General features: G+C 38.9%; 1 protein-coding gene and 1 long non-coding RNA gene across 3 annotated transcripts; one reads left to right on the forward strand and one right to left on the reverse strand.

Moving 5' to 3' along the window:
- Window positions 1–2,154: 2,154 nt before the first annotated feature.
- LOC309501638 (TSC22 domain family protein 2-like) lies at window positions 2,155–19,141 on the forward strand. 2 transcript variants are annotated; one of them, XM_082173792.1, is made up of 4 exons: window positions 2,155–4,238; window positions 11,631–11,705; window positions 15,858–15,909; window positions 17,585–19,141. In XM_082173792.1, the coding sequence occupies exons 1-4, from the start codon at window positions 2,734–2,736 to the stop codon at window positions 17,894–17,896; spliced, it is 1,944 nt and encodes a 647-aa protein (XP_082029918.1). In that variant the 5' UTR covers window positions 2,155–2,733; the 3' UTR covers window positions 17,897–19,141. The 2 variants fall into 2 exon arrangements, with proteins under 2 accessions (XP_082029918.1, XP_082029919.1); XM_082173793.1 differs by lacking the exon at window positions 11,631–11,705 and having other exon boundaries at window positions 2,163–4,238.
- LOC309501690 lies at window positions 5,247–11,624 on the reverse strand. The gene is made up of 2 exons (XR_014206969.1): window positions 11,402–11,624; window positions 5,247–11,366 (listed from the first exon to the last, which is right to left on the reverse strand). It is a non-coding gene; the product is annotated as an uncharacterized lncRNA (long non-coding RNA).
- Window positions 19,142–19,608: the final 467 nt, after the last annotated feature.

Genomic DNA, 19,608 nt, shown 5'->3' on the forward strand with positions numbered 1-19,608 from the left:
TATAGGTGGGGTGGGTTGTTGTAACACCAGGGCCTTGGTCAAAAAACAGCGATGAAGGAGACCGGAACGCAGTTTCCTTTAGTGAAGGCAATACAGGAGACACAGAAACCAGTGGCTCCCCTGTGTAACACTAGGAAACATATGTTTTGTACATTCATTTATGTTGTTATTAAATGTATAGGCTACTTATTTTGTTAATCATATTAAATTGTTTTGAATACCAACCCTGTCTTCCTTCAACTCCAGTCCATTTCATTGTAACCATTTTGAAAGAAAAAAAGGAAGCCTTTTATTTTTAAATGGCAAACTTACTAAACAATGAGCTAACATGGGATAATGATTCAAAGAACAACAGATAGTCACATTTACAACCGTGTCAAACATCAGCCAGCCCAATTTTGTAACATTTTTGTTGGCCCAGTGTGTGGAGAAAGTAGTTCTAAAACCTTGACCATTAGGTCTGCTATGATATTTCTAAATTTGTATACATCGTGTTTGTGAGATCTATCAAGACTCTGTTGATTCAGATGAAATGAGTTGTGGCAATATGTTTGCAAACTAAATTAAATGTAAATCCCAAAATAATTTTGTTTGCCTAGTCCATTGACTTCTACAGTCATCTCAGCAGCTGGGTTACATACATTGTCATTAATGTCAGGACAGATCGTGTAGGGCGAACAATGACACAAGACACACAACAAAACCATGACATTTACAGGCCAGTCATTGGGGAGGCACACCCATGACTACGGTTATGTTATCTCAACTAATTTTATTTGACAAAGCCAAGAAATATTATTCTAATCACCTGTCACTCCCCTAAATCCAACAGACAACTTAAGATAAAACATAGTACAACATATAAAAAGTGTGTTGCATTATTTGGATTAGTTGCTTTTAAACATGACTAAAAAAAGTGGTTGAAGAGAATATAATAGGCCTATACATAAAAAAGACCAAATTGATTTTGCTACACTCTTTGTGGAACACAATTTTCCAAAACGTTTAACTAGAGCTTTAAGGACTGAATATAAAATAAATATGTGAAAAATCCACCAGAGGGGTGTCTCCTCCTCACTGCCGAACTAAAGCACTTCCGGCTTTTCCTCAAAGTAGGTTAATGGTCGTGTGAATTTACTGTGTGTTATTTCTATATTGCACTTGGCATGTAGAAAACGCAATTATTATATATTTTGAACCGAAAAGAAAGATAAAACACCGCCAATAACAGAGGATTCCAGAAGGTTCAAGCTAATCAGAAGTGTGTGTGCAGAATGCAATTGCTCCCTCTACTGGTCATAGCTGATATTCTACACACAATGCCACTCAATAAGTATAATAAAAACCCATTCATCAATTTGATAACAGCACTGTACAATTGAAGCAGGAAGAGTGGAAATAGTTTCAGAATAAATATACAGAAGAATATATTCATTTCATAGAACAACTGAACATCACTTTGCGACTGAGAGTCTGTGGTCACACAGCCAAGTTGCATTAAAGCCTTTAAACTGGTTTCACTGTTCTCTCTTAAATTAGAATATTTTTGTGTGTGATTTTTTTACTCCTAAAATGTTGGCATATTTTTTGTTATAGCCTCTAGATGAATAAGTGAACACAATAAAAACAATGAATTTAAGCAAGAATCAACTATAACAGTCAGTTTTTTCCCCCTCATAAATGCCAGGAATTGTCAAAATGTGTCTTATGTGTTGTAATTTTATAATAGCCTATATTAATTTAAAATATAATGGTTTATTTCATAATAGGCTCCCATTGTAACTTAACTTAGCCTACAGCATGTGGTGAAAATCTTTAATATTTATTATCATTAATATTAATATTATTATTTTCCCAGGACAGTAGTGAAAACTTCCAGTAGCTTTTATGTAGGCAAGAATGACTTTCATAATTTTTTTTTCCTTTTCCCTTGTCTTTATCTTGCTTAATATTGTTGTTGGGTAGGCTATATGTTGTGTAGTATGTGATGTGAAAATTCAGTGTAATCTTAAATGCTAAAATTGTTGTAAAGACTGGTTACCCCAATAAGACGCAAACCTCTTTATTTTCCCGTGCTTTATTTAATGTGCATATATTTAAAACGAAAGGGTAAATGAACTTACGCCGTTAGATTGAACGTAGGAAGCCGTATTCACGATCCGTTTACGCGTCATGCCTGTTGCGCTCGTTTCCCAGCATGCAACTCGAATTTATATAGCCATCTTGTCGGGAGGTGAAATTTTTAGATTTTCTGTTTCCGAAGTCTGCCAGTTAGTTAGCCATAAACTTTAATTTCTAACCGTTTTCGTAGTTGTTTTGTTAGTATGCCCGAATTTAGTCGCTGAGTTTAGTGCCATAGGAGGCGGGGTTTCAAAGCGCTCGTTCAGGATGTGTTTGATACTTATATGTAGGTAGAGAAGTGAGAGGCAGCAGGGGGAGTGAGCAGCCGAATCTACGACAGCGGCCTTACACACACACACACCGCCCTTCTGGATCACCAGCATATGAGGATAAGTTAATAACCAACACGTCATCTTTCATACACCGCTTGTGGAGGTTGTTTTCGTCCGCCGTTCACGCGTCGAAAATGCAACAGGAGAGAAGAGGAAGACTGATGACGCACGATCATCTCGAAAAACTCTGAAATTTTGGGTCCGGTGCCGCAACAATCTGCTGTTTTGTGAAGTCAACAGCGTCTTTAAGGGGTCTCGGTGTCATAAAAAGCTGTTCAGCATGTCGAAGATGCCGGCCAAGAAGAAGAGTTGCTTTCAGATCACGAGTGTGACTCAGGCTCAAGTCGCGGCCAACAGCGCGACCGAGGACACCGAGAGCCTGGACGACCCGGATGAGTCCCGGACAGAGGACGTGTCCTCCGAGATATTTGACATGTCCAGGGCTGACTATGAGCCTGAGGTCTGTGACATGAGCTCCTCGGAGGAGACTTTGAATAATGTGTGCGAATCAGAGGGGCAGTTGCCCGCTGCCGCCCCCGTGAACGGTGGGTTTGTCCCGCGCAACAACCTGGGTCACCAGGGCATCCAGGCCTCTAGTGCTCAAGCGGCGGGCACGTCTCAAGTCACAAATTCATCAAGCGCGACGACCGTAACCAGCTGCAGTTCACGCTTCAGGGTCATTAAGCTTGATCATGGCACCGGAGAGCCCTTCAGGAGGGGCCGGTGGACCTGTATGGAGTATTATGAGAAAGACCTGGATGGCTCTGTGATGAGCAGGACTGTGGATAGTATAAGGCACACCAATGTGACGGAGCCCTTAGCGGATAGGGACAGTGGTATCGGGGCCACCGTCAGCTCCGTAATGGCTCAGGTGGCACCTGACGCAGGTAGCGACGGGTCATCTTTCACCGGCCCGGGTTCCGGTTCACCCGAGACCTTTAGTAATAAGCCGGTGCCTCCGTCTTCTCAGCAGCAGGTGCTGGGAAACTCTCATGTCGCTGTTCCTCACAGTCTCCATCATGATGGAGGACACCCGGCAGCCCACCTTCAGAAATCTCCCAGCATCCCTCCTCCTCAACTTTATCAACCCCAGTCTAGTGCACACCACCTGCAAAGCCAACCGGCTCTGATATCAGCCGGTCAGCCTGAATACACCCAGCGTAACATGCCTACAGTCACCCAGACTCACCCCGGAGCAAGCCTTTCTGTCGGACATGCCGTCAGTCAGGGGTCGTCCCCTGTTCCGACCCAATCCGCTGGAGGGATGCAGGTTCTGGGTACAGTAGAAAGCCCCGGAGTCCCTGGAGGTGTTCCCTTAGGGAGCCAACCGGTGTCGTCGGTCCCAAACCTGGTGCAGCATGTGGGGCTGTTGAGCAGCATCAGCCCTATATCAATTCAGCAATCACCAGTGGGACAATACCAGGCCTCAGGCTTGTCGACGCCGCCGCAAAGCACTCAGAACATGCCCACAGCACCAGGGACGGTCGGAGTAGGCGGCGTGCCAGCCTCGAGTTTGCTCACTGCTCTGCCAGGATCTGCGACAGTACCCAACCTTAATACCTCTGCACACAGCCAGGTTCCTCGCAGCGGGACGGCAGCGGGCATCGGCTCTCCTGCCATGGGTTTCAGTCAGACGGATGAGAGCCGGAGGATGTCTGATGCATCGGCACAGATTCACAGTACAGACATGATGAAGCCCTTAATCACAGAAGGCCTGCAGTTGTCCAGGCCGGCTGTCAACAGTCTTTTCGGAATATCCATTCCCATTGATGGGGAGGAGGACAGGTGAGGTGCCATTCATGTTCTGAGCGATTTAAGGGATTTGACTGCCTGAACTTTCACTTTTTATGCAGGGTTCCCACGGTCATGGAAGACCTGGAAATGTCAAGGGATTTTAAAATTGATTTCCAGGCCTGGAAAAATCATTCAGATTATGTAGTGAATTCAATAATTCATGAGATAGAAATTAGTCTGTGTGAATGCCATCTTTATATAAAAATGTATATCTTTTTTTTGAATTTGGACCATCTTTGAATTTGGTAAAAAGGCGTGGGAACCCTTCTCTTCTTTTTTATCTTGATTTAGTTTTATTAGGCTATATTTCCCAGAGAGTATTATTTTTTTAAATTTTTTTTTATTGCATACACAGGCTCAGGTAATATTTAAAGGATTGTTTGATGATAAAGGGATAGTTCACCCATCATTTACTCACCCTGGCCTGAAGTTGTTCCAAACCTGTATGAATTTTGTTTTCTGTTGAACACATAAGAAGATATTTTGAAGAATGTTGGTGTTGTAACCAAACAGTTTATGGGCCACATTGACCTCCATAGTATTTTTTCCCATACTATGAAAGTCAATGGGGTCCATCAGCTGTTTGGTTACCAACATTCTTCAAAATATCTTCTTTTGTGTTCAGCAGAAGAAAGAAACTCATACAGGTTTGGAACAACTTGAGGGTGAGTAAATGAAGACAGAATTGTAATTATTGGTCGAACTATCCCTGTTATGGGAATGGTGTCAACAAATGTTTAATAGAAGAAAAGAAATGTTGCATAGATTTTAAATCAGGCAATGAGAACAGGCTTTAGTCATTTCATCCTGGTAAATTTCCATGCAGTGTGCTTAGCATTAATGTGCAAATGGTTGTGTTGTGAGGAATGCAGTGACATGTGATAGATGTGTGGTTGTTCTCATTAGGGTTGCTATTCCATCTCTTGCTTTTCCACTGCCAGTCAAAAGTTTGGACACACCCACGTTTTTATTATTACTGTTTTTCTCATTTTCGAATAACAGCAAAAGTCATTAAAATAATGGGATTATTTAGTGAAAAATGAGGAACATCCTGCTATTCAGAAACTTTTAAAGCAGTTTGTGTGCTGGACACTTGTTGGCTGCTTGACGCATCCATTTAAAAAATGTCGTTAATATTTCATCATTCACTTGATCGGGAAGGTAGGATGTGGGTAAAACATCCTACCCATGAGGTAAAAAGCCAACCAGCTTTTTATCAGGTTGGGCCACAATCGATGATTTAACAATTTGAAGAATTATTTATTTATTTTATTTGTTGATAATGAAGTCGGTTTAGTTTAATATACACTACCATATGTTTGGGGTCAGTAATGTTTTTCCAGATGTTTTTGAAAAAAAAGACTATTATGGTTTTAAGGCTGCATTTACTTGATCAAAAATACAGAAAAACAGTAATATTGTGAAATATTACAATAACTTTTTATTTGAATATATTTTAAAATGTATTTCCCTATGATCAAAGCTGGATTTTCATCATCATTACTCCAGTCTTCAGTGTCACATGATACTTCAGAAATCATTCTGATATGATTTGCTGCTCAAGAAACATATCTTCTTATCAATGTTGAACACACTTTGTGCTGCTTAATTTCCAGGATTCTTTGATGAAGAGGAAGTTCAAAAGATCAGAATTTATTTGAATGTTTTAACTGTTACTTTTGATCAATTTAATGTGTCCTTGTCTAATAAAAGTATTAATTTCTTAAAAAAAAAAAAAAAAGTACTGACCCCCAAACAGTAGTGTATATGTAAGACATGGGTTGAAGTTGTTTTGAATGTACAGTGAGGTTGTATGTTTACTGATATTTTGAAAAGATATGTTTGATGTACAAGTATGACAGAACTCAAACAAGCATGCACACAAAAATGTTTCTTGTTTGCTTCCGGATGTCACAAGAATGCCAGAAATGGCAGTACTTTCTCAATTGAAAAAAGGGGACTGTGCGTATCTGGTGACACAGTTTCAGTTGAGAAGTGTCGCTGCTTGGCTTCCTCTTAGATGCTCGACTTTCAGTTCCAGCTTTGCAACTTGTACACAATATATCAACTTGATGGCATACTCGAGAGGAAATGGTGAACTGTCAAGTGCATTAGATGACTCTGTGGCTTCAGTTTATGTACTAGTCGAAGTATAGTGTGAGTAGGCAGTGGCCTTAAAACTCAAGGGCTGGATCTCAGCTCGATGTCTCCTACGTGTGCCTGTCACTCGCCCAGCCCGGGGTAAAGACGCTTGTCACTGAATGGTGACACCTTTTGTAGCTGATATGCAAAGGGGGGGTCTGTGATAGCGGAGGCCTATCACGTAGCGAACAGTAGACCTCCCCCTATGTTTTACTTGTAGAGATAAGGTTGCTCTTCTACATGGTTAAAAACTGTTCTTTATTGCTCTTTTAAAAGACAGAGACAGCCATCACTCCTTATTTATGACTCTAAAGACATGGTTTTCACATTATTTACTTAATGTATAGGGGCACAAGGGTCATCTGACAGGCAGTTGTTGAGTGATTTCCTCAAGACAGCATTCCTGTTCAGGAATTACTGAAATATTTTGTGGATGCCATGCATATGTCTTTGAGGGAACAAACTCCATGAACGTATTTAAAAATTGTTCACCCAGCAGATGCTGTTATTGTTTTCCTTTAGTTGCCTAATGCAGTTAGATTTATACTTTATGGTTTGGTTGGCACAGCTCACACCTTCACAGGTGGGTTTTTTTGTAATTTTTGGAGATTGATTATAGATTTAAATTAGGGATGCACAATATATCGGCCACCATATCGGTATCGGCCGATATCGCCTATGTTCATTTTTAATGTTATCGTTCTTGGGCCGATAAATAATGAATTATTTCCTTCAGCTGAGATTCAGGTGTGCACGGTTCGCTATGACGTTTTTTAATTGCTTAAAATATGATTGAAATCACTTCAAAAAGGAAAGTGTGGTTAAGTGCAACATAAGCCTGTCATATAGGCTACATAAAATTGTGTGCTTGGGTCATGGATTTTAAAGGTGAGACTTTTTTTAAATCAGGCTCTCAAAAATTATTTAAAAAATGTTTTTTATCAACCAATATATCGGTTATCGGCTTTCAAATACAAAGAGTTATCGGTATCGGCCAAAATGTTCATATTGGTGCATCCCTAATTTAAATAATAATAAATATTAAAATAAAAAAATTAATTAAGAAATGAGTAAATTAATTAAGAAATGAGTAAAAGTTTGGGGTCAATACGTTTTTTTTTTTTTTTTGGAAAGAAATTATTACTTTTATTCAGCAAGGATACATTAATTTGCTCAAAAGTGGCAGTGAAGACATTTAGCATGTTACAAAATATTTTAAATAAATGCTGTTCTTTGAAATTCTATCCCTTAAAGAATTCTGAAAATAAATTGACATTTTCACAAAAATATTAAGCAGTGCAACCTTGATAATAAGCATTTCTAGTAATCAAATCAGCATATTAGAATGATTAGAGGGATAATGTGACAAGACGAGTAATGATGCTGAAAATTCAGCTTTGACATCACAGGAATAAATCATGTTTCAAAATGCAAAAAAAAGGAAAACATTTATTTTAAATTGTAATATTGTTTTTACTGTATTTTTGAACAGATAAACGCAACCTTGGTGAGCAAAAGAGACTTCAAACTTTGCACAATATTTTTTTTTTTAGAACCTGACATGACAACTTCATGACGGTTAAACATGTCTTGCACCAATTCTCATTGTTTTAATAGAGGTTTTATCTGAGTGAAATATGACATGGACGTGTATTGTGAAATCCACCCAATCAGTTTCAACTAACAAAACACTGATTGTGTCACATGGTCATTCACAACATAGACCAAAGTTACAGTTGGTTATTACTTTGTCCCAAATGTGATGTTGTTTTGACATTCTAAGTCTTGGGATTATAAATCTAACATCTGAAAGTGTTTTCCATGAATTAGCTCATTGTGCAACAAGAGATCAGATTTTGCCCCATCTGCTGGTGAGAATGTGGAACCTCTTCTGTTTTTGCCGCCTTTTTGAGATATGATGATGCGCGCTGGCATATAACATCCCTGGCAAATATCCAGTTATGTAAGGCAGACCAATTGAACGTGAAGACTAGCATTAAAAAGTTAAAGCCGGCCTTTAGTTGGCATTACCTTCAGCTTTCAGGGCTCCGTTAGTTTTTGTTTGTTGATCAAAACATTTGTTTGACCTACTTTACTAGTCGTAAGCAAGTACAGATCATTTGTCAAGTGTCATAACAGTGATTCATTTGTGCAACTGTGTTTCAATCTTTCAACACCAGCACAGGTCAGGATGTACCTTTTCACACAATCTTGCCATTCTCTCAATCTCAAATCTTAAAGCGTCTTTGTATTTGGCAAGCATTCCCTTCACTCTTTCTTTTAAAGCTCTCAACACCTCCATCCCAGGTAACACTGCTGACTTCATCTGACAGTAAAGCAGTTCACAAGCTGTCAAGTCTTCAGAACACGCTCTTCATGTACTTCCTGTGGGGGAACTTCTGTAGGCCTTTGCTCATGTAGAGCTCCGATCTCCGTTTTGTCTTAAGAATAAAAGCTGCTGCTTTCATGTTGTGCAAGCGGCAGTCACACTAAATCTTTAAGCATGCGAAATATTTCACACTTATAAGTGACTGATTTGGCACACTGGGTAGGCAGCAACCCCATGTATCATAGCAAATAGCACTATTTATGTAAAGTGCACTAATTGATTCCAATAGTTTGTTGCCAAGCTAACATAACAATACTCTAAGCATAAAAAATATACAGCACACTCACATTTTGAATACATCATACATACTTTTTGTAAGAATGGATCGATGTAAATACCTTTTTTCAAGTCCGATACCGATACGTCAACCTCGAGTATCTGCAGATACAGATGCAAATTCGATACAAGTACTGTTTTTTTTTTTTCTTTATCAGTTTATTAATGTTTTGCAGACAAAGAGAAGAGAGATTGTGTGCACAACACCCTGGTGTATTTCACTCTTTTTCATCAGGGGTTTAAAGTATAGAACTTTAGTAGTGAATGAGTATCATTCAGTTCGCTACTCCAGTGATCTGCGTTTCTTCTTCTTCTTGTTCCGTCTACTCAATTGAACTTTTTGACTGTGATACAACGGCCCAGGCAGACTAAAGGTGTCGTCACGTTTACTGTGTGTAACGGTATAGCCTATTGGAGTCGTGCAGCTCTTAAAGTGACAGCAGCCTAATAAATCTGCTACAGTCATTATTGTTAATCAAACAACAAAAGACACAGATAAAATCACTCACTGCTCTTGAATGCATAACTTTTATAGTTTAAATAAGGATTCGTCTATATGTAATGTATACAGCAGTGTTATTTTACATTTGATTACATCTTCCTGAAAAACCTAAAGCACTGTTCATTTCATTTGTATTTTTGTTCTGACCAGACAGTGGAACGCAACTTGATTTTGTGAGGCTATTGGCCCTGCCCAACACATTGTTAGCCCTGGCTCGCACTGGCCTGACAGTGGAAAAGCGGCTAATGATGCCAAAATATGCTGCTTATGTAGGCTGCTCACTCATCTCAGTCTTGTGAGACCGTCCCTTTAGGCAGATCACATTTTGAATATTGGATGGATTTTTGAAATGCCTTGTTTTGGTTGTCAGTGTCATGATTCACCTCGTCTATCTTCCTCTTCAAACCATTTCACATGTTCTAATTGAAAATGCATTTTCTCTGATCCACTTCAGAGGTATAAATAATGTACGATTACACTGACCTCAGTGATGAAATTATAATATTTGCTTGAAACCCAGTTTTTTTTAAAACCACTGTTATGGTTACCTTGTTTTACAAGATCCATGTATATAGTGTGTTTTTCGTTTCTTAGATTAGCTCATGTGTAACATTAACCATACAGTTGGAATCTACAGGTAATGCATATTTGTCTCAACACGTAGCTGTAGTTGAATGCTTTCTAAGCAACGATCCTGATGTTTATTGGATCCAGATATAATCTGCCGTCCCCATGAGGTTACATGCATAGTAAGAAGAAAAAGAGCCCTTTGGAGGAGTGTGGTTGTGGGGTCTCGGCCCCCACCGGAGAGCAGCCAGTGTTCCACGGATTCTAGGAAAAGCTGTTTGCTCAGAGTCCAGATATTCACACATGTGGTAAATCTACTCCTGTCCCCTCCCATTCCTATATAGAGGGCTATATGGAGAGGAGGGTCTCCTCCACCCCAACTGCTGTAGCCCTCCCATCCTGATATAGAACATTCTGTCCTTTTACTTTAAAGGCCCTGGTAGTTTGGAGAAATGGAGTTAATGGTTACCGCCTGTGGTCCCCTACCTATCACAAGATCTTAAGTGATCACTGACCAATCTTTATTTAGATGCTTAGGATTCATAATTGTATCTTTAAGTGTCATTGAGACTTTTTAAAGTTATAGGCTAATACATGCTGTTTACCTATGACTTGGCAATATAGATACAAATTCTGTATCTACATTTTTATTGTCATTTTTAGATTTCATATATCTATGTATTTGTTCTAAAATGGCTTTAAATAGGAACTTTGAGAATTGCTGCAAATTATTTTTAAAGTATATAGTGTGATAATTAAAGCTAAAGAGAAAATCTAGTGACGTACACTACAGTTCAAATGTTTTGAGTACTTTTATTCAGCAAGGATGCATACGATTATGCTACAGTAAAGAATTATGATGTTATAAAGACTTGTATTTCAAATAAATGCTGTTTTTAAAAAAAAACTTTCTATTCATCAAAGAATCACAAAAAAGTTTCATGGTTCCCACAAAAATGAGCCTAAGCAGCACAGCTGGTAAGAAATATTTCTAGTCAAATCATCATATTAGAAATTCTGAAGGATCATGTGACACTGAAGACTAGAGTGATGCTACTGAAAATATTCAGTTATATTATATATATAAATATATAAATGATCAGAGAACATAGCAAGAGACTAATTTAAAAAAATCGAACTGACCCCAAACTTTTGATTATAAGCGCCTATTAGTGTTCTCGTACTTGCAAGTGGCGAGACAATGATTGATTGTCAAACTAATCTGATGACATGATCATGAAACCTAATGGTCACAAAAGCAAATTATGATCATGAAACCTAATGGTCACAAAAGCAAATTAAAATCATTGCAATCATGTTGCTTAATTTTCAGTAGTGAACGAACATCTGATATATTTTCCAGTTAACCTCAATTGTTCTTTTGGATGTTTTTACTACAGTCTGAGCAGACTACAAATCAACCCTCCTTTGATTCCCTCTTTGGCCTGAACTTTTCATTTCTCACATAACTTTTTCTATTTCTCTCTTTCTGCTGGATGGAGTGCAGGAATCCCTCCACAGCTTTCTACCAAGCTTTCCAGTCTGGCAGTAGGCTGAAGGACTCAAAGATGACCTGTGATAGGTACAGTAATGGGACAGACCCTGGTGTGACGCAAATGACGTTTGAAGTGTGCTGCATGGGGCGGGCATGGCTTTGAGGCTTAAAATGGTGCTCTCTGCAGTGGAGCTCAGCGCAAACATAACCTCATAATGCTCATATGCAAATTGCAATATTAATCAATGTGGGCTAAAATCCAATGGGAAAATGGGATACTGAATCGTGTTTCAAATGCATTGCTTTCCATTAACACAATTAATTAGCTGAAGCCAGTGGTGAGCTGCAGATAAGGATTTATGCCAATAGGATAATTTTTGTTTTTAGGAATGTGCAAAAGCAAAAATGTTAATAATTTGGCTAGTCGGTTAGTTTCTGAACATCTAGGCTAGTTGACTTGACTTGAGCATCTCCAATTAAATGCACCACAACTAAAGACCTTAAATTTACTAGTCAGTTGTTCAACGACTGGTTGCCCAACCTGGCCTACCCTAAGTAGTGGTCGACCGTAGGGCTGGGTGATAAACTATATCATATCGAGATTGCAATAATATTTACGTCGATAGCGATGATAAACTCGATATAACAGAAACACAGCAGAAATAAACGCAACAACAGGCAGTCAGTGCATGTCGATAAGTGATTTCTGCGTGTGTCTGTGTGAATGAGCGGCACTGTTTCGTCTGATACGCAAACTCACACACGTGAGGCTCACAGTGTCTTCAGCGTCTGCCGTCTCAATATACGAGGACATGAACTTCATCTCCAGAGCTGCTTTGAGAGTCACTTCACAAGCTTTTCACAGTTTCATTTGTGAAAAACTATCGACCAATACACACTGAAACTCATAAATAAAAATAAAAACCATCAAAATAAAGTTAATTTTAACTTGAAGAAATTATGACAGAAATAAATCACTACTGTAGCTTTTTACTAAAATGTACTTCTGAAAGTAATACTAATATTCAAGGTAATAATGAACATAAACATCTTAAAGAGTGCTGACCTGTACCACCTGACCGCTGCAGGTTCATTTCAGCGTTGATAGTGTTGCCATTGAAACTCATAAATTCGAGTCACGAACCGCTCCAGTATAACGTCACGGGTTTCCATCTCTTACAAATTACAGTAGTTATGGCATGAACGCAGCATAAGCTGGTTGTTTTGGTTCAGGAGGAACTGTAAAAGGCGGCTGCTGTTTCGGTTGCGGTGCTCGGTGACTGACGTCTGTCTAACTCTGCATAGCATGAAAGATGACGTGATGTCAATGTGTAATATATATATATATATATATATATATATATATATATATATATATATATATATATATATATATTAGAGGTGGGCATAGATTAATTTTTTTAATCTAGATACATTTTGAAATTAATCTAGATTAAAATGGCTCATTTGAATTCTGCCGAAGGCATTCAGAATATGTGTGCTACCCAAATAATGACTATAAAAGTAAGTCTTTGAGAACGGGTTTCTCAAGCCAGGTGGCGCATTAGACCAGGGGCTCATCTCCTGTTTCCAAAATGCATCACAAACTGCTTGAGAAAGCTGTTCTACTCATAGACTGTAAAAGGTTACTACTGTACTGTTACCGTCCGTAGGCAACATTAGGTAGGCCTATGTTATTATCAACTACTATAGGCTATCAATTAGGGATGGGCGATATGGCCTAAAATCTATATTGTGATATACATTGCAGCCTCTTGCGATAACGATATACAGTATATTATAATAAAACCATTTCAGAACAGATTACACAGACCCATGCTAAACAACTGCTAAATGTATTTTTTTTTTAAAGGGTGTATGTAGTTTTGAGAACATATATTGTGCAAAACTGTAAGTATACAACATAATTTTGCAGATAAATAAAATTTAAGTACACTAGCTGCAGAGACTTAAGTAGGTCTAATGTTTATTATGGCTTGGAGCTTATGAAACCCCAAATTTAAAATTAGAATATTGTCTAACTGATGTCTTTTCAGTGAAAAAGAAACACAACAACGATTCTTAAAATCGAGATTATGTGCTACACCACTAAGATATATTGGAATGGGAATAATACGCACGCGCTGGTATTCAGTGATATCATGTTTCGTTTTGAATTTGAGGTGGTAGAACGGATTAGTCGTGTGTTAACTTACCGAACTGTTACCCCACACACTCTGTATTTAGTTTGCTGCTGCTCGTCTGACGGCTTAAACCCGAACCAAGTCCAAATAATGGATGTTGCACCGATCTTTTTCACCAGCTTTCACTTTCAGCCGTGTTTACTTAAGATGACGACGAATATGCGTTGCAGCCGGGTTTACCTCGCGGCCGCAGGTAGATTGCGTCATCATAGCTTGTGTAGTATAGAGCCATCTCCCAACCCAACTTGGAGAATAGATTAACGGCGATATTTTTTTTATCGCGCGATAAGAGTCTCGCGTTAACGCAGCACGTTAACGCCGATAACGGCCCACCACTAATATATATATATATATATATATATATATATATATATATATATATATATATATATATACACGCATACATTTAGACCACTTCACCTAGTGATTGCTATCAGGATGTGAAGAGACTTTCAAGCAGCATAACAAAAAATGTTTCTGGAACAAATCGCCTACCCTGCCTTTAATATGGCTATTTGTGTCGCTTTGATGTGATATCTCTTCTGAGTCAGCCTGGTTTTTCGACACTAACCTTACATTCTCAGCTCAAGACATCTTGTTTTTAAAGACAAGAATAAGTAGTTACATAAGACAAGCGATCCTTTGTTTGTATGGACAAGCCTGCAAAAGCTTTATGAGAGCCTTTAAATACCTTTGCTTGGCTCAAGGTTATCAGCAGCCTTTGCTGTGGTCTTGGATATGTTGCAAGACTGGATCTAATTCATCAGTCGAACAAGTTCCCCAACATACTGTTTCTTTTAAGTGCAATAATCTTTGGTTAATATTTTGACTCTGTGACATTAGAGAGGATGAGATGCATTGTACATGTTTGTGCGACTTGAAACTGCAAGACAGCACTGACCACGTCACACTTTTTTTGGGACACTTTTTAACTTTTCTTTACTTTTGAGATTGTATATTTCCCCGACAATTGCGTATGCATGTGTACGTGCTTGTGAAAACTATCATTACAACAACATGGAGAGCCATTTAGTCTCCCAAATTGTGTCAGTGTGATTTTGTACTGAATGCGTTTCCTCTTAAATGGACCTTTTATGGTTGATGCTAATCTGCTTTTCCTGTGAGAGTAAATTGTAGGGAAAAGTACAGAATGTCTCTAAATCAGTGTCATCATTGCTTGTCTTGACTTTCTACACATGTGATCTGCTTCAGTGTATTGGATGGATTGATGGGTTAAAAAACAACAACAGTAGCATGCATACAATTTTTTTTAACAAATATATAGTCGAAAATAGAACATTGTTAATAAGACACATTAGTTCCAAATTAGTCCTGGTCTAAATTTTCTATTTTAATATATTTTAAAATTATATTTATTTCTGTGATGGTAAAACTGAATTTTCCGCATCATTACTTCCAGACTTCAGTGTCACATGATCCTTCAGAAATCATTCTAATCTAATTTTAATGTGACGCACAAGATGCAATTCATATTATTAGCAATATTGATGTATAGACAGTTAAAAAATCCATCCATCCATCCTTCCATCCATCCTTCCATCCATCCTTCCATCCTTCCTTCCTTCCTTCCTTCCTTTAATGTTTTGACTGTAATTGTGTAAAGTATACAGTACAGTGTTCAGTGACGTGATTGTTTTATTGTGCATGTTTCTAAACTGAGTCAACTTTACACCCTCTTTGGACAAAACCCTGTATGAGTATCAGATGGAGGCTGCCGCCCCCCCGCCCACATAGCACTGTACTCTTCTGTACTGTTAGAGCTGTTTGCGGTGGTTAGTTGTCGTTATGAGGGGCTGCTCCACGAGCTGCTCGATTTCCATGATTTTAGCACGATTTGTTGGAAGATTGATGTGTACGTGCATGTGGCGCAATATTCCATGAAGAAACGGAGAGGGAAGCAGCAACAGGAGCAGTTTGTTATTCTTTAATGTACATGCTTTAAACGTCTGCAAAATGGTTATGATGTTTTTATGCAGCAGATGTTTTAAATGAGACTTTTTTTTTCCAATTGCAGTGCCTCTGGAGCAAGTGTGGTTGCCATTGATAATAAAATAGAGCAAGCAATGGTAAGTTTTTCATTTATTTATATATATATAAAAATATAAATAAAAATATTATTTCATAAGAGATTAAATATACATTTTCAGTTTTCGTGTAATGTTGCTGTTTGAGAATGAAAAAGGTCTGCAAAGTTACAAAACACAGTCACTCCAGAGATAGTTATTCTCTCTATTATTAACTGTTTCTGAACTCCCTGAAACGCCTCCATTGTATTCTTGAGTTTTCTTCCGGGAAAGTACGCCTCACACAATGTCCTTCATTTACATATGCAAAACAAAAGGACAAAGCCTGGTTGAGTTGCGTTAGTAGTGTTGAAACTGGCGGTTTCTGACATTTCTGAAACCTGCTCGACCAATTGGTCAACGGTTGACCAATCACAAAACACTAGGGGCTTTCGCATCAGAGGAACCTTTTCATAGTTCCTAGAACTATTGGCGGAAGTACCCGGATTTTGGCGTGTTCGCACCGCAGGAACTAGGAAGGATTTTTCTTCTAGGAACTCCTTTTGGAGGAATTTATTTAGCTCCTACTTCAGAGTCGGGTCTAAACCAGCACTATAGACCTTATGCGCCAGAGAAACGAGGGCGCCGCCATCTTTAGAATATTGTCTTTAGTAATTAGCTTTTGAAGTAGATAAATGTAAAGTTAACGAAAGTTATCATGAGGACTGTAATGTTTAAATCAGATGACTTAACAAATGTCAGTCGACCGGGAAGATTTTAAAACGAGCCGTTCATTAATAAACACGCAAAATCGCTGTGAAAATACAGACCGGAAGTCAAGACAACAAACGCAGCGCTGAAAAGGGGCGGGGCTACATAAGGTCTATAACTATCCGTGACATTAGTGTACACTGATTGACCAAACGCATGCGAAACGCCAGCACCCGCCATTTAAAAAAAGGCTGTGTAAACATACAGATTATAGCCTATATTTACTCCAGAAACTAACTCTACGAACATGGAAAACAGTGATAGATGGGCCTCTTAACCTTTACGCTGAGGAGAAAATCCAACGCAACTTTGAGTGGACCAAGCTAAAGCAACTCAGTTAGCAACACTGGACATTAACCACACGGCATACGCTAATAACTTTTCATATAACTTACTGACTACTTTCTATGTATAACAGTTCTATCCAATAACGTATTAGACAGGACTGTTAGACAGTTCGTAAACTAATGAACACGGAGAATGCGAGCACTGTGTGCTCAGACTCTGGCGTTCTCAGCGCCGTCAAAATTAAAGTCACAACAACAAGCGCGGCTTACGTCACTTCAAGAGTTCCTACTGGCTGTGCGAATGCAACCAGGAAAATGTTCCTAATGGAAACCATTGGTTCTCGGGGAACCATCCTGGTGGCTAGTTCCTAGAACTAAGTTCCTGGAACTACCCGGTGCGAAAGCCCTTACTGATCCAACTGACCAAAGAGCACATTGTGCTTTTCAGAAGGAGGGGCTTCATAGAGACAGGATCTAAACAGCGTTACTGACAGACTGGGAAGAGAGGTGCTGCAACAATATCTGAAAAAAAAAAAACGTTTTTTTTTTGCGTTTAAGCATTAACCTATTCAAGTAGACCCCAAAAACAAAATCAAGACTGTAAAAGGGCATAATAGTTCCTCTGTAACAAAATTTTGAATGGGTTCTGATGTTGAAATTATGTCATGTTTTGGCTCTAGGATTTAGTGAAAAGTCATCTGATGTATGCCGTGCGGGAGGAGGTGGAGGTGTTGAAGGAGCAGATAAAGGAGCTCTTTGAGAGAAACTCTGTGCTGGAGCGAGAGAACGCTGTGCTCAAATCTCTAGCCAACAGCGAGCAACTCTCCCAACTCACCGTCCAGCCCAACTCCAACCCATCCAACTCTCCCTCCCAGCTCGGGCCCGTCCCGGGTCAGGCCCAGGCCCAGCCCCAGCCTTACCTTCAGCTAGACGGCAATACGACCCTGGACTCCCTGCCACGACAACCACAGCCCAACGTCACCTCCGCCTGAAGCCTGTGCGAATGACGCATTTATCATTACAACAGCAGAAAACCTGTCTCGTTCACTACTTCGCTGAGCGCGCATGATGTCGGCGTTTTCTGCTCGGGCACAACATGCTAGCATGCCTGTGGACCACGGTCTCGATCGGGGCTCCCGTAAGGCCCATTCCCCCCTGGACGAGGTGGAGAGTTTGTGAAGAGAGTTATTTTTTTAATAAAGAGAATCCAGCCATGAAAGCGGTGTATTTTTTAGCATTGCAGTTTTCATGTTGTAAGAAGCGAGAGTCTATTTTCAGAGCCACCGTACTTAACATGATTTCGATTCACCTGTCAAGTTCAATTGTACTGTTTGTTATTTATTATAGGGCTGCTATTTTCAGAGAGGAACAATGTCACAGAAGCCGATAAGTTCGAGAGAAACCTTTTCGATTCATAAATCCGACAGTAATTGGTCATAAATCCAAGCAAGCAGTCTTACAATATCAATCATCAATGCAACCATAAACAGTGGGTAGAGTTCAAACACTAACAGCAAAGTTTCTCTGTGGATAAAGAATGTGAACCTGGCGTGAATGTACATTTTGTATAGTATAAAGAGTAAAAAGAGCGTAACAAGTTTGTACAGGTTTGTGGGCGAAGATCTAAACTGAATCCTCAATGATCTACCCTGATGAAGAACGCTTCAGTTCTGTTGCTAGTATGTTGGAAAAAGAAGTCAGTTGCCATATTCTCCTGCCCGCTACCCTGATGTCTCATGTTTTTGGGGTTGGGAAGGGGATTTAAAAGAAGAAGAAGAAAAAAAAAAACTGTGAAATTGTTCAACCTACTTTGTAACCAAAGATGCAAAGCTGTGTAATTTTTTTTCTTTTCTTTTTTTTTTTTCTTTTGTTATGCGCACTATGTACTTTTTTTTTTTTTTTTTTTTTAATGTTCCTCACAACAAATCTTTTTGTTGCTTTTAGGCATGTTCTGCATGATCTGTTATCTGTAAATGTCAAACCACTTTCTTACCTCATATTTGTATTGGGCACTCATATTGTAAGTAGTCTGTGAATGGTGTCAGCGGCAGAAGGAGATATGGAGGTGATGGTGAGGAGGGAAAAAAATGAACTAGTGTGTGTGACGCACTAGCCACAGAAAATGAAGTGAGCCATGTTTTGTTCATTTAAATGGTGTTTGAATTTCATATGCCAATAGTTTTGTTACATTGCAAATTTTAATGTATTTAAATAAATGCAATATTCAAATTACAAAAGTGCTTAGGAATATTTGTATTAATGCATATTTTGGTAGGAACAGGTGGTTAAATTGTCTGCGATGCTGTATGAACCATGATGATTATTTTCACAGTTGAAGTCTCACATGACCGCACTGTAGGCAGTGACTTCCCCACACTGAGAGGAAACATGATGGATTTACCTTGATGTGTGGGTTGCTGATACACACCACTTGTGCTTTTTACGTATACCATATTAAGTTGAAGTATACAGCATACAACATTTCAGGCCCAAAAAAGACCCACATATTAATTGAGAAGGGTAGATTGAATTATAAAGAAAAAGATCAAGAAAGGTTTTAGCCATCATCTGATTAATGTGTTTGCACTTCATAGATTGTGTATGACTCGCTATAAAACAGCAGGATACAAATTTCTGCAACTTCTTTACATATTTAGCAAATTTTCCTCCACACTCAAAAATTCATGACTTTTTGATTTTGAGG

The sequence above is a fragment of the Leuciscus leuciscus genome (genome assembly GCF_965113295.1).
Source record: "Leuciscus leuciscus genome assembly, chromosome: 6".
NCBI lineage: Eukaryota > Metazoa > Chordata > Actinopteri > Cypriniformes > Leuciscidae > Leuciscus > Leuciscus leuciscus.